Here is a 14,582-nt window from a genome sequence, read left to right as displayed (position 1 = left end):
AAGATATTATTGTATTCCAATAAATCCTATTATTTGAACATTTGATCTACCAAATCCTAATTCTCATATTTAAAGTATTTTATGGACAATTCTACTCTTACAAATATTTTTTGAATGGTTAGTAATTTAGAGATATAAACATTCATATTTTACAATGTGAATATTCACATTGACGGTATGAACATTCATATCACGGAACATTCATATTACGAAATATTCATATTGTAAATGTGAATATTATTAGGGTTATTTTGGTGACTATGTCACTCATATGACTTATTGGAATATAAGAAAATAATGTGGACTAAATTAAACATAAGTAGGTGAAAAAAGATTTATTAAAAAAAATGCCCCTAAAATAATCCCCTGAGAACAAAAAAAAAATTACAAAAAACAAACAATAAATTTAAAAATACATAAATCAAATACAAAAATATATATAAATATCTATCTATTCATGTGTTTTCATCGTCGATGCGTCAATTTAGAAAATGTTTTAGATTAATATCAACATAAAGGTGTTTAATTTTACTGTATAAGTTAATCGCCTTCAAATATGACATAAGTTGACAAGTATCTAAAAATTATTCCTCCTTTGGACTCTAACAAAAGGACCCCAAAAAACTTGGAAAAGACAATAATTTAACTACAAGAAGAACTCTGAGAGATTGAAAATCATCATATTATATATATATATATATATATTATTAAAAAAATACAAAAAACAAACAATAAATTTAAAAATGCATAAATCAAATACAAAAAAATATATAAAAATCTATCTATTCATGTGTTTTCATTGTCAATGCGTCAATTTGGAAAATGTTTTAGATTAATATCAACATAAAAGTGTTTAATTTTACTGTATAAACTAATCGCCTTCAAATATGACATAAGTTGACAAGTATCTAATAATTATTCATCCTTTGGACTCTAACAAAAGGACTCAAAAAAACTCCAAAAAGATAGAAGTTTAATTACAAAAAGAACTCTGTGAGATTGAAAATCATCATATTATATATCATATATATATATATATATATATATTATTAAAAAAAATACAAAAAACAAACAATAAATTTAAAAATACATAAATCAAATACAAAAAAATATATAAAAATCTATCTATCGATGTGTTTTCATCCTCCATGCGTCAATTTGGAAAATATTTTAGGTTAATATCAACATAAAAGTGTTTAATTTTACTGTATAAACTAACCGCCTTCAAATAAGACATAGGTTGACAAGTATCTAAAAATTATTCCTCCTTTGGACTCTAGCAAAAAGACTCAAAAAAACTCAGAAAATATAGAAGTTTAACTACAAGAAGAATTCTGAGATATTGAAAATCATCATATTATATATCATATCATATATATATTATTAAAAGTAGCATTTTTCTCATGCTTAGGTAACACATATTATAAGAGCTTACTTTTTACGTCAACATTTATTTTATTAATTACAAATAGAGTTCTTTACAAATTCAAACTAATTTAAATTAGACTAACTTTACATATTTTATATGGAGTCTATTTGACAAATATTTTTTTTCATATATTTTTCATTGTAAATTGAGATAATTCACAAACTCAATACCAATTTTGCGTTTCACATTTTTTTTCTTAATTCCTTCAAAATAAATAAATAAATAATACTAAATTGCCTTTTTTTTTCTTTCTTATTTGCATGTACATTATTTTACACCCAATATCAATTATATATTATTTTATAGTATGGATTTGTCGTTTAAATTTTATAGTGATTCTATATATGAAATTATATTTCATTTTCTAATTTATTTTATATAATCACAACACATAGCAGGAAAAACTTGCACAACAATAATACTCTTGAGGAACTTCTAAATTTTGAATTTACTGTTTTCAATTATTGAACAGTAAATTCTTTTATGTTTTGACATCATATTGCAAATGATTAATTACTTCACACACTGAGATATATTTATCGTTTGGATATTTTCATTACTTTTCTTTTTAGGTTTAAATATTGTTATACGATTTTTTCTTACGTAGTCATTATTAAATTTTTTTAATATAATTGATAGTTGATATTTTACAATTTTATAATTTAATATATATATATATATATATCATATAAAATCATTATATGATAATCCAATTACAACATATTTATATTTGATTTTTTTAATAAATTTTATATAATATATATTTCTACATATTTTTATTTTTCAAATGAATATAAAAAAAATTAAATAGTTATAATTAATTTTAATTTTATGTTACTAATTATTTTCTTTAATTTAACTATTATTTTTAATATCAAAATGAGTATTTGCTTTACTATTTTGTAATTTAATATATATCATACAAAATTATTATATGATAACTACACTTTTATAATACGATAGAACTAAAAGTATCAAAATACACAAATAATTTAACTAAAATTAATATATATATATATATATATATGTGTGTGTGTGTGTGTGTGTGTATTCAAGTAACAATTTTATAAAACGATATTGCCAATATTATCAAAATAAATAATTAAAATCATACTATAATTTTAATTTTAAACTAAAATTAAATTTAAAATTATTATTTTATAACACACATTGTACCATCATTGGAAACAAAAAAAAGTACGTACATTGCACGGGTCAATTGCTAGCATATTGTTAAAAGTAATATTTTTCTCATACTTAGGTGACACATTGTAAGGGTTTACTTTATTCTAAGAGAGCCACGTCAACATGTATTTTTTGAATTACAAAGAATTCTATAGAAACCCAAACTTAATTTAAATAATACTAACTTTATCTATTTTATATAAACTCTATTTGACAAATATTTCTTTTCCATATATTTTTTTTCTACTTAATTCTTTCAAGGGTATTAAGATTTTTTTTAATTCTAAATTATCTTTTTTTCTTCTTCTTATTTTCTTGTGCATTATTCTATACTCAATACCAATTCTATATTATGGATTTATTGTTTAAATTTTATAGTGATTCTATATATGAAATTATACTTCTTCTTACATTATTTTATATAATCACAACTCACAGGAAGAAAAACCTGCACAAAAATGATATTCTCAAGGAACCTCTAAAGTTTGGATTTACTGCTTGACTTAATTTTTAAATTGTTGAACAGTAAATTTTTTTATATTTTGATATCATATTACAAATTATTAATCAATTCATATACTGAGAGAGAGATTTGCGACGAGCTATGGTGTCGCGGGTCATGACGACAGGCCCTACTAGGACCGAATTGCTTTTGACCAGATTGAATCAGAACAGCCTCTCGGCCTATCACGATTGGCCGAGCCACATCGCTGACCAGAGTGTGCAAACATGCATGTGCCCAACCGAGCTGTGACTTGGCTAGGTATTCGGTGTGACTCGCGGTTGTGCGTCTGGACCGAGCCGATCACAGCCCGGAGAGAATTTGGACCGGCTGGAAGGCCGGCACTCTGCACCACCGGCCAGCCCAGGTAGACCGACTTTTTATAGCTCGGCCATCCCGGTCAAGGTGGTGTTACTCAAGGGATAAGTCGGTCATGATATCCCGATTGAGTGTGCCACTTGGACCAATGGTGTGATGGAGGGGAAATCCACTCCTAGCACGTGTCAATACCGTTTGGCAGTTCCATGTACGTTGTTTAGAGGTTTTGGCCTTTACACGCGTAAGGAAGGTAGATGGGAGCACTACCACCTGTCCAGGGAAGGACAGCAGAGGTAGTGCGCCCACAATCCCTAAGACTGTATGGCCGGCCAAGAAAATGAGGAATGAGGGATGTTGGAGGTAAGCAACCTAAGCAATTCTAAATTCTCTCTCTAAGAGTATTCTCTTTTTCGAGTGTGTTGACTTGACCGTTGGAGGACCTATCCAGCAACACACCGCCGGGCAGCTTACCGTCTTTCTGTTTTCAGGCCAGGCGACGTTACATAAAGCTTGAGCTCAAGGAGTACGGAGGACAAAGGATATTTCACCCCCGTACAATTGGCACCGTCTGTGGAAAAACTTTTGACAGACAAATCTTGCTCTTCAAGCTTTTTCGATTGTTTCCATGGCTAACCATGACGAAACTCCACTGTCCGTCGTCGATGGTATCACACCAGAGTTTGTCCGACGGAGAGATGGCCCTCCTGCTATTCCTACCATGGCGAGCTTGGAGACCTCTTCCAAGAGTGCACGCGACAAACGCGCAAAGGAGTACTGATCACTCAAAGAGTCCAGAAAGCCGCCGATGACGATGAGAGTCATATGCTCAGCGCTTGGAGCATAAACTCAAAGACCAGGACGCACTCGTTCACAAGATGGCAGTTGAAATAGAGGCGCTTCAGCGCCAGATGAAGGGGAAATGTGCTGCTGGAGAGGGTAACCTCAGTGAGCGCACCTCGCCCCCTCACTCTGGCAGTTACTGCCAGGAAAGGACGTCATTTCTCTCTATCACCAGAAGCTATGGGGTAGGAGACTCCGACCCTCAGGTAGGAAGGTCTCATACATGCGACGGCAGCTACTATCCTTCACACCCCTCGTCAACGTCAAGATACTCTTTCTCCGTCTATTCGGGAGACCTGAGGGATGTACTGGAAGAGAGGGCTCGTCGTAAATAGAGCCAAAGGCTGCCGGCACCGCAAAGGCTGGGCTCCCAGATCTGTTGTAGTAAGGAAGTGGCAATGCCAGCGCCTAGGATGCTAACTCCGGGGGACAAGGAGCTAGCAAAACTTACCGCTACCCCACTGTCCCCAGAAATTGAGAGCACGCCATTCTCTGTCGGATTCCACTAGCCTAAGTTCACATTGTATGATGGCAAGACCGATCCGTACATGCACGTGAGTCATTACCGGCAAGTAATGGCAGGACATCGGCGCAATGACGCCCTCATGTGCCTCATATTCCCAGCAAGCTTGGGCGAACTGGGCCTGAAGTGGTTCGAAAGGCTTCTGGAGGGGAGCATCAAGGGATGGTAACAACTAGCAGAGGCCTTCGTCGCCAGATTCAAAACCAATACTCAAACACTAAAGGAGGTCGACCATCTCCTAGACGTTAAGATGGAATCTGGAGGTTCTTTGAAGGTATACAACGCCAAGTACTGGGAAACTTACAACGAGATCCTCGACTGCCCCACCAATCTTGCGATCACCCAATACAAGTGGGGTCTCCTAGTCGGACATAGGCTACGAGATTCGCTTACGATGCACCAGCCCACTACCATGGAATCTTTGATGCAACGGATCAACAAACACATCCGAGTGGAGGACGATGCCGCCATCGCGACCAAGAAGGAGAATCCGGTCCCGACAGACAGAAGAGTAGCGGGAAAGGTTCACTTGGTAGGGCAGGAGGACAACCGCCCAAACGACCGGTCAAAAGATCAACGTCGTGGCTCAAATCGCGACGATAGGAACAAAGGTCGCAGAAACAACCGAGCTAACGCTCCTCGTGATGAAGAGGAAGACGCCAAGAGAAAGTTGAAAGCGCGAACCGGTATCACCACGGTCTTTAAAATCCCTATTTACCGCATCCTGAGTGAAATCCGAGGGGAACCCTACATCTGTTAGACGGTCAAGTTAGGAAACACGCAGAGAGGCTTCAACTCGAGGTATCGATGCAGCTTCCATGAAGAACGAGGGCACCGAACGGAGGACTGTGTGCCGCTCAAACAACATTTGGAGGAGTTGGTGGCGGCGGGACATCTGGACCAGTACATAGACGGCGGTATGAAAGTTGCTCCCAGGGACAAGGCGACCCAAACGGCCATGCCATCCTGGATGCAGCGCCACAGGACGTGATCAATATTATCCATGGCATTATTGAGCCAGCAAGGGTCTGCGAACTAAGAGGGATGATCAAGAAAGACGAGCACATGAGAAAGGTGTTCTCCGTTCAGCCCGCCGTGAAGAAAGGAAAGACCGAGGAAAAAGACGTCCTGACCTTTTCCAGCAAAGACTTGAAAAGAATTCAAGTGCCTCATAATGACGCCCTAGTGGTAACCCTTCGCGTCAAAGACTTCGACATCAAAAGAATTCTGGTTGACCAGGGGAGTTCGATCGACATCATATATTATGACGCAAACAGATGAAGTTGGAGGACAAGGACTTGGCCCCTGCAACGTCTCCATTGGTTGGCTTTAACTCTCAACCAGAATGGCCGATTGGAAAGATCATATTGCCGGTCAAAGCAGGATCAGTCACGAAGCAAGTGGAGTTTTGGGTGCTTAAAGTCCCATCGACCTACAACTTAATTTTGGGCAGGGGCTGGTTGTATGCCATGCAGGCGGTAGCATCGACCTACCATTAGGTCTTGCGCTTCCCAGCACCAACCGAACAGATAGAAGAGGTTTGAAGAGACTAGGTGATGGCAAAATAGTACTTCATCGCAGTAAATGGCAGCAGAGCTGCCAAAGGCTTTGTGCAGATGATAGAGGGCCCGGAGGGGAAGGAAGTCTTGGAAGACGTAGGAAGAAAGGCCAAGAAGAAAACAGTTGAAGACTTGGTGGAGGTGCGCGTAGACGAGAATGACCCAAACAAGTTCTTTCTTTTTGGGCTCATCCCTGTCCGACGCCGAACGACTTGAGTACGTTGACTTTTTTATTTCCAATATGGAGGCCTTCACATGGACGCCTTACGATATGCCTGGCGTCGATCTTAGCTTCATTTGCCACCAGTTAAATGTCTTTCCAAATGCACGGCCGGTCATCCAAAGGACACGATGCTCGGCCTTGCACCACACCGAGATAGTGACGGAAGAGGTCAAGAACTTGTTGGAAACGGGGGCAATAGAAGAAGTGCAATATCCTAGGTAGATATCTAACACGGTGGTGGTGCCGAAAAAGAACGGTAAGTGGCGGGTGCGCGTTGATTATAAGACGGTCAACTGTGTGTTCCCAAAGGATAGCTTCCCCCTTCTAAGAATCGACCAGCTGGTGGACTTGACCGTTGGCCATCAGAGGTTCAGCTTCCTTGATGCGTATCGTGGCTACCACCAGATAGCCATGTATGAACCAGACCGAGAGATCACTTTGTTCACCACTCTGCGTGGCTTGTACTGCTACAAGGTCATGCCATTCGAACTAAAAAACGCTGGGGCAACTTTTCAAAGGATGGTAACCAAGATGTTCGCTCCCCTTCTGGGCCGCACCATGCAAAGGATGGTAACCAAGATGTTCGCTCCCCTTCTGGGCCGCACCATGGAGGCTTACATTGATAATATGGTGGTAAAGAGCAAGGAAAAGTCTTAACACCTCGTCGACCTAGCAGAGATGTTCGCTACACTTAAACATCACAAGCTGCGTTTGAATGCCTCCAAGTGTGCCTTCGGAGTTGGCACTGGAAAGTTTCTGGGTTTTTTGGTCACAAACCAAGGAATTGAAGCCGACTCTTCCCAAATCAAGGCAATACAAGAGCTGGAGTGCCCAAACTCCACGAAAGACGTGCAACATCTTACCGGGATGGCAGCCGTGTTGAACAGATTTATAAACTGGTCTTCGGATCATTGCAGACCCTTCTTCAAAACTTTGAAGGCCAAGTTCTTCTAGGATGATGAATGTGACCGTGCATTGGCGGATCTAAAAGCATACCTTTCCTTAGCCCCATCCTGGTCACACCAAAACCGGGCGAAGAATTGTATCTCTATTTGGCAGTCTCTCAACATGCGGTAAGCGCCATCCTAGTCCATGCTGAAGGTACCCAGCACCTCCCCATTTTCTACGTGAGCAAGACCTTGCTCCCGGCTGAATCAAGATATCTGCAGCTAGAAAAATTGGCTTTGGCCCTGATGATGGCCTCCAGAAAGCTAGCGCATTATTTTCATGCCCACACAGTCGTTGTGCTAACTGAATTTCCACTTAAAGTGCTCTTCGAAAAGGATGATTTTACCGGCAGAATTCTAAAGTGGGCTGTAGAATTGGGGCAGTATGATATCAGTCGCGCACTGCCATCAAAGCTCAAGCTCTTGTCGACTTCATGGCGGAATTTGCCCTAAGAACACACCCCATTTGCCCTATCGATGTAGCCAGCGCGGATTTGGCGCAGCCCATCTCTCAGACAGCAGATACGAATAGCAGACAACAAGTGATGGAAGGGCAAACAGAAGTTGAAAAAAAAATACAGGAACCGGACAACCTTTTAAAGCACGGGCTCGACCGGGACATGGAAAGAAACCAGGACAAACCAACCAATACCTCGCAGCTGAAGAGCTTCCAAAATCCCTCCGACTGTTGGAAATTGTTCATTGGCGAGATATGGAAACTCTTTGTCGATGGGGCCTCCAACAGGCACGGCACTAGGCTGGAGATCGTCCTGACCTCCCCAAATGGGTTGACCATAGAGCACGCTCTCACACTCGGTTTCCCAGCATCGAACAATGAGGCGGAATATGAAGCCCTCATTGTCGGATTGAAAAGTGCATTGAGGATGAAAGCGTTGGAGTTTATGGTATTCAGCGACTCCAAATTGGTGGTCAATCAGGTCTTTGGAGAGTATGAGGCCAGGGATGAAAGGATGGCCAAATATCAGGCGTTGGTACACGCAGATCTCAAAAAGTTTGTTGTGATAAGAATTGAACAAATTGACCGTGAGGAGAACAACGCAGCTAACGAACTGGCCGGCCTGGCATCCATGCAAACAACTTTTCCCAACCTTTTGATGATAGAATTTTTGCCCCGGCCTAGCATTGAGGAACCAGAGGTGCCCGACTTAGGACCATCTTGGATGGACCCCATCATCGCCTTCCTAAATGATAGAATTCTACCAGCAGAAAAGAAGGTGGCCAACAAAATCCGGGCCAAGTCAGAGCGGTTTTGGCTCGCTCCATCTAGAGCCTTATATAAGAAGTCTTTCACTAGACCGTATCTGAAGTGCGTCCACCCCAACAAGGTGGAAGCTTTCCTCTATGAGATTCATGAAGGCATCTGCTAGAGTCATATTGGGGGAAGGTCTTTGGCTTACCGAGCAATTTTCCAAGGTTATTGATGGTCGTACATGCAAGCGAACGCGAAGAAATACGTTCGCAGGTGTGAAAAATGTCAAAAATTTGCTCACCAAATCCACCAGCCGACCAGAGAGCTGCTCTCCCTTATAAGTCCTTGGCCATTCGCGTTTTGGGGGTTGGATATTGTAGGACCATTCCCAACAGCTCCGGGCAACCGTAAATTTTTCATCACTGCTACCGACTACTTCACTAAGTGGGTAGAGGTCGAGCCGTTGCCAACCATAAAGGAAAAAGATGTGAAGAAGTTCTTTTGACAAAATGTCATCACTCGCTTCGGTATACCGAAGGCCCTCATTTTGGATAATGGCACTCAATTCGATAGGAAACTCTTTCGCGAATTTTGCGATGAGTTAAAGATTAAGTTCTACAACTTAACACCAGCCTACCCTTAGTCAAATGGTCAAGCAGAAGCCTCAAGCAAGACCATCTTGGACGGGCTGAAGAAGCGGCTAGAGAAAGTCAAAGGGAAGTGGGCTGAAGAACTCCCCAATATGCTCTGGGCATACCGCACCACACCGAGACGTTTGACCGGGGAAACACCATTTGCCTTGGCCTATGGCGTGGAGGCTGTCATCTCATTGGAAATCGACATGCCAACCATCCGGTCTGAAAGTTTTTAGCCAGACTTGAACAATGAAGCAGTGGCCTTGGAACTTGACCTAGTTGAAGAAAGAAGGGAACGGGCGCTAATCCACATTGTAACCTACCAGCAAGAACTCTCCAGGAAATACAACAAGGCCGTGCATCAAAGGCTATTCAAGATCAGAGACTGGGTCTTGAGAAAGGTGATGGGCAACACGGTGATCCCTGGTGAAGGTAAACTGGGTGCAAATTGGGAAGGGCCATATAAGGTAACTGGCCTTACAGACAAAGGGGCATACCATCTAGAAGACTTAGATGGTAAAGTTATCCCCAAACCATGGAATGCAGCTAATCTTAAGATTTTTTACTTCTAAAATGTAATCTCTTCTGTTCCTTTCCCTTTTGAATATTGGCCCTTTGGCACTAGATGTAAATCTCTGACATGTAATGAAAGATGACCTTATGTTTTCCTACTTTCTTCTTATATTATGTGTTTCTGTACAATGACATCACAAGAGTATTGGGCTACTATGAATGCCAAAGGCAAGAAGCCAGCAATGGCTGGACAGAGGCCGTACAAACAGTTGGCGTTTTGCCTAACTTCCTTATGGGCCGAGCTGATTTTGCTAGCCCGAGTAAAACGTTGGCGTTTTGCCTAACCTCCTTATGGGCCGAGCTGATTTTGCTCGCCCGAGTAAATCGTTGGCGTTTTGCCTAACTTCCTTATGGGCCGAACTGATTTTGCTCGCCCGAGTAAATCGTTGGCGTTTTGCCCAACTTCCTTATGGGTCGAGTTGATTTTGCTCGCCTGAGTAAAACGTTGGTGTGTTGCCCAACTTCCTTATGGGCCAAGTTGATTTTGCTTGGCGTTTTGCCCAACTTCCTTATGTGCCGAGCTGATTTTGCTCGCCCAAGTAAGACGTTGCCGTTTTGCCCAACTTCCTTATGGGCCGAGCTTATTTTGCTAGCCCGAGTAAATCGTTGGTGTTTTGCCCAACTACCTTATGGGCCGAGCTGATTTTGCTCACCCGTACCACCCAACTTTGTAGCCGAGCTGATTCTTGCTCCCCCAAGCTGTTATTGCTCACTCGCTTGGCTAACATTGTGCCCCTATTTGAGTTGTTGATGTTGTATTCCACAAACATTTCAAACCAAAGAGGGTTTCCTCATTATAATCGAGACAATAACAATCGCACAGAAATAGATACATGGCGGGCAAAAAGTTGAAGTTTTCATTGATTGAGAAAGTTGGATTACAAAAGTAAGGCCAAGCCCGGTTACATTCAAAAAAGCAAAAAAAAACAAAAATCATCAGTCTAAATCTACCTAAGTCGCTTGCTTGGCCAATCCCACCTCCGCCTCATCTGCTAGAGCATCCACCACCGCGACAACCTCCTGCTCGGTCTCTCAATCTTTGGCCCCCTCCTCAAAAGCTTCAGGAGGATTTCGCTCGGCAAGTTGCATGGTGGTAGTTTCCACTTCAGCTGCCTGCTTCGCCTCTTCGATAAGCCTTTTCTGCACGGCGCTGGCGTAAGCCTTCATATGCGCCGAGATAACGGCAGGAGGTGGGTTTTGGAACACGTCAGAGTCCTGGCCCAGGCCAAGTTTTTCTATAGAGACCCTAATTTTTGGTAATTACACATGAAACCCCGAGCCTTAGTTTAATAGCATTTCAGCACCTAGTTTCGTAAAAGTCTGCAAAATGGCCCAATAAAGAATAATTTTCCTGTATATTATCAAAATTAAACCGAGAACACCGCCTTATAATTGGAAATACCCTAAAACTTGGTTTTTATTTATTTACCTCTTAGTTTATAAATTAATTCATACATTTTATTTTTATTTCTATTTTTGTTTTTGTTGTTCTTTCATTTATTATTTATTTGAATATTTATTACTTATTTGAATAGAATATTATTGTTTATTTGAATATGTACATAGGTGTGATAAATAATATTTTGGTAGAAAATTGGTTGAAAAAAAAAATAAAAAAATATCTAGATATTTAGGCCTTCCTTAGTCATTAAGTTAGGACCCAAGCTTATTTCCTATAAATTGAGAGCCTTGTCTCAATTCCACACATACACACATATCAACAGCCAAGGAGAGGGTGAGAGAAGGAGAGTGTGATTAGGGAGAAGTAGAGAGGAAGGAAGAAAAAGGGTGCCTTCTTGTGTCAAGGTAAGAACACTTCTTCCCCTTGTCTTCTCCAATTCTTTCACCATCCCATCCTATTGTTAGATGCCCTCTTGTGTTGCATATTAATAGGAAATAGGGTTTTTGATGTATATAAGAGTGTGGGTTTGATTTAGTGACATTGCCTTACAAATTTGTAAAATTAGGCACTGCTATAACTTCTCTAGTTTAAAAGAAATATCAGATTTATTTATTTCTTCAATCTGAATTTAATGTAGGCTATTTGGTGTGTTTAGAGCTTTTGGTAATTTATTAGCCCCTAATTGTGTGTTTTTAGGGCTTGGATACTTTGTTTAAAAATCTGGTCCTAAGTCTCTGAAAAACAGTCCACTTCTTGCAATTTTATAAAATTCCAGAAAAATCATCTCAGGTTGGTTCTTTTATACAAATTTATGATTTTGAGTCCTCTTTTCAATGGAATTTATTTGGGTGAAAATCATTGGGTAGATTGAGAGGAAAGCTAGTTTTCTCAATGGATGACAAATCTGGACAGGTTTTCGAATATAGCTTGTAGATGAATTTTCGGAGGTGCTATGCACATTCTGTGAATTGGAATTGAAACTAGACAGGTTAATTATTATTTCTATGCAATTTCAGCCCCTAATTTGACCTAGAAGTATTTTTTCCAAAGCACTCTTGTTAGCCCTGCAGAACCGAACAATGCTGAAAATGGTGTTTTGTTGTGTTGTTTGTCTCTAAGTATTTCAAAGCATGCCTAATGTTATTTTCTTGTTGTACCATACCTATGTATGATTATCATGGGCTATATTTCATTTCTTATGTTTGTCTCATGCTCTTTTATATTACCGAATTGCCGAATGTGACTAACTTGCTTGGCAATAGATCTAATAAATGGGAAATGGAATGGGGTTGGTAATGGGTGACGTTCAACCCTATGCTTCAGAATGATTTATGTAGTATACATGTGAATGTGATTAAAACCAACTGAGTTAAGTCTTGCGCAAGCGGTCTAAACGAGCCCTTAGGTTGACATGGATGTATTTAGACTCTATGCGGTGGTTTCGGGGTGTAAGCGAGCCCTTCGGTATGGTATGTTGTAACAACCCTCGTCACTGTTTACTGATTAACCACTGATTACCGTTAAACTGAACTAATTATGACTGATAAGTGAACTGAATAAACTACTGAACTGACAGACTGAAATTGAAACTGAATTGACTGAGTATACCTGTTTAATTGTAATTCTATCTGTTTGGTTATTTGATTATCTGTTCGTGTTTTTATGTTTAAATTGCAAATTGAAGGCCTTATCGGCGACCGAATCCGAAATTGATTGATAATTTGTGATCCTTAGATTTAATGTGATTTTATGGTATATTTATCTGAAAACTGATTCGGTATGATTAAATTAGGTTAATTATTGAGAAGTTACATAGTTTGACTTAACTACAACTTTGCCATTTGAGTGGGCCACTACACCAAACCTTGTCTAAGGCTTAGTCTTGCATTACAAACATTTGCTTAGCCATTATTCTTGAGTGTATATGTGACGACCCAGAATTTTTCCCTCCGCTTGAGCGGAGGAGTTTACGCTCGAGCGAACTTTTGGGGTTCTCAGCAATTTTGCAGACGGCCTGAGATTCTGGGAGTTGTGAATCTCCGCTCGAGCGGAGAAGTTGACGCTCGAGCGGACTGTTTTATTGGTCTGTGCGCGCTCGAGCGGTTAAAGCGACGCTCGAGCGTGAGAAGTAAGATTTCCCTTGACATTGTAGTGGTGTATTTGGAATCTTCTTATTTTATTTTGGAGTATTTTTTGGGGTAGTAATATGATGGTGAAGTAAGATGGGATCAAAAACTTTAATTCGAACAATTTGTTTATGTTCAACAGTCACTCTTTTGCCCTTTTCTTTTTCCACACTTTGAATTTGAATGTGAGGTTAGAACCATTGAAAAGCTTATCTCCGGGGCTTCAATTTGGACACAAGAACGACCTAAAATGGAGCCCGGATGAGAGAGTTATACATGATTAAAGTTTTGGGATCTGTGCTGGAAGCAGGTACGCTCGAGCGGGAATAAGGACGCTCGAGCAGGGTTGGCGAGTACAGCAACGTAAAAACGGGATTTTGAGATCTTTTTCCACATTTTCTTTCCCCTTTCTTCTTTCCTCTTCTCCTAAGTCCAAAACCCTAGCCTCAAAACCTTGATTTCCTCTATTTTGAGCAACAATCCACCATGGTTTTCGCATCAAGGATGGAGAACAAGAGAGGATCAATGTTTTTACCCGATTGGAATTCGGATTTGCGAAGGCTTCTTCTCAAGCTCACTTCTTTGCTCGATTATGGAGGTAGGGGTCTTAGTTCTCTTCAATACTTACATCAAAATATAGATTTGTGGTCTTTCCATTGTATAAATGTACGAATTTGCATTTTTGAGCAAATAGAGTAAATTATGAGATTTGGGAATTTCGGGTTTGAAGCATTGAGGGTTCAATTGATGGGTTAAGGTGATGGAGTATGACCCTTAGATGTATAATCAAGGAGAAACTTGGGATGTAAAGTCATGGTATGAGAAGTTTGTATTTTTATGGAAAACTTTATATTTTTCTTGAAACCCTAGGTTAATTTGTGATGCTAAATAATGATTTTTGCCCAAATGGAAAATAGAATCATGAAATTGGTGGGTTGAATTATGCATGTACAAGTTGAATTGGATTTTTGAGATGTTTTGAAATAATGTTAAAATTTGCGAATGAATCTTGTTATGAGCATTGTGAATCATGTTAAAATGAGAAAGGAAATTAGGAGAAATGATTCAGAAAATTAATGTGTGACCTCATATGTATGTAGGACACGCTTC

The 14,582-nt window shown here is 39.8% G+C and overlaps 1 protein-coding gene across 1 annotated transcript; it reads left to right on the top strand.

The window, feature by feature from the left end:
• The first annotated feature begins 8,146 nt into the window (after positions 1-8,146).
• Positions 8,147-8,914, top strand: LOC145822947 (uncharacterized). Its single transcript, XM_082921565.1, has one exon. It carries the CDS (start codon positions 8,147-8,149, stop codon positions 8,912-8,914), a length of 768 nt encoding a protein of 255 aa, XP_082777691.1.
• The last annotated feature ends 5,668 nt before the right edge of the window (positions 8,915-14,582 follow it).

This window comes from Camellia sinensis, chromosome 1 (assembly GCF_055761805.1).
Source record: "Camellia sinensis isolate YWXY chromosome 1, ASM5576180v1, whole genome shotgun sequence".
Taxonomy (NCBI): Eukaryota; Viridiplantae; Streptophyta; class Magnoliopsida; order Ericales; family Theaceae; genus Camellia; species Camellia sinensis.
This window is presented reverse-complemented; position numbering and strand designations above follow the sequence as displayed.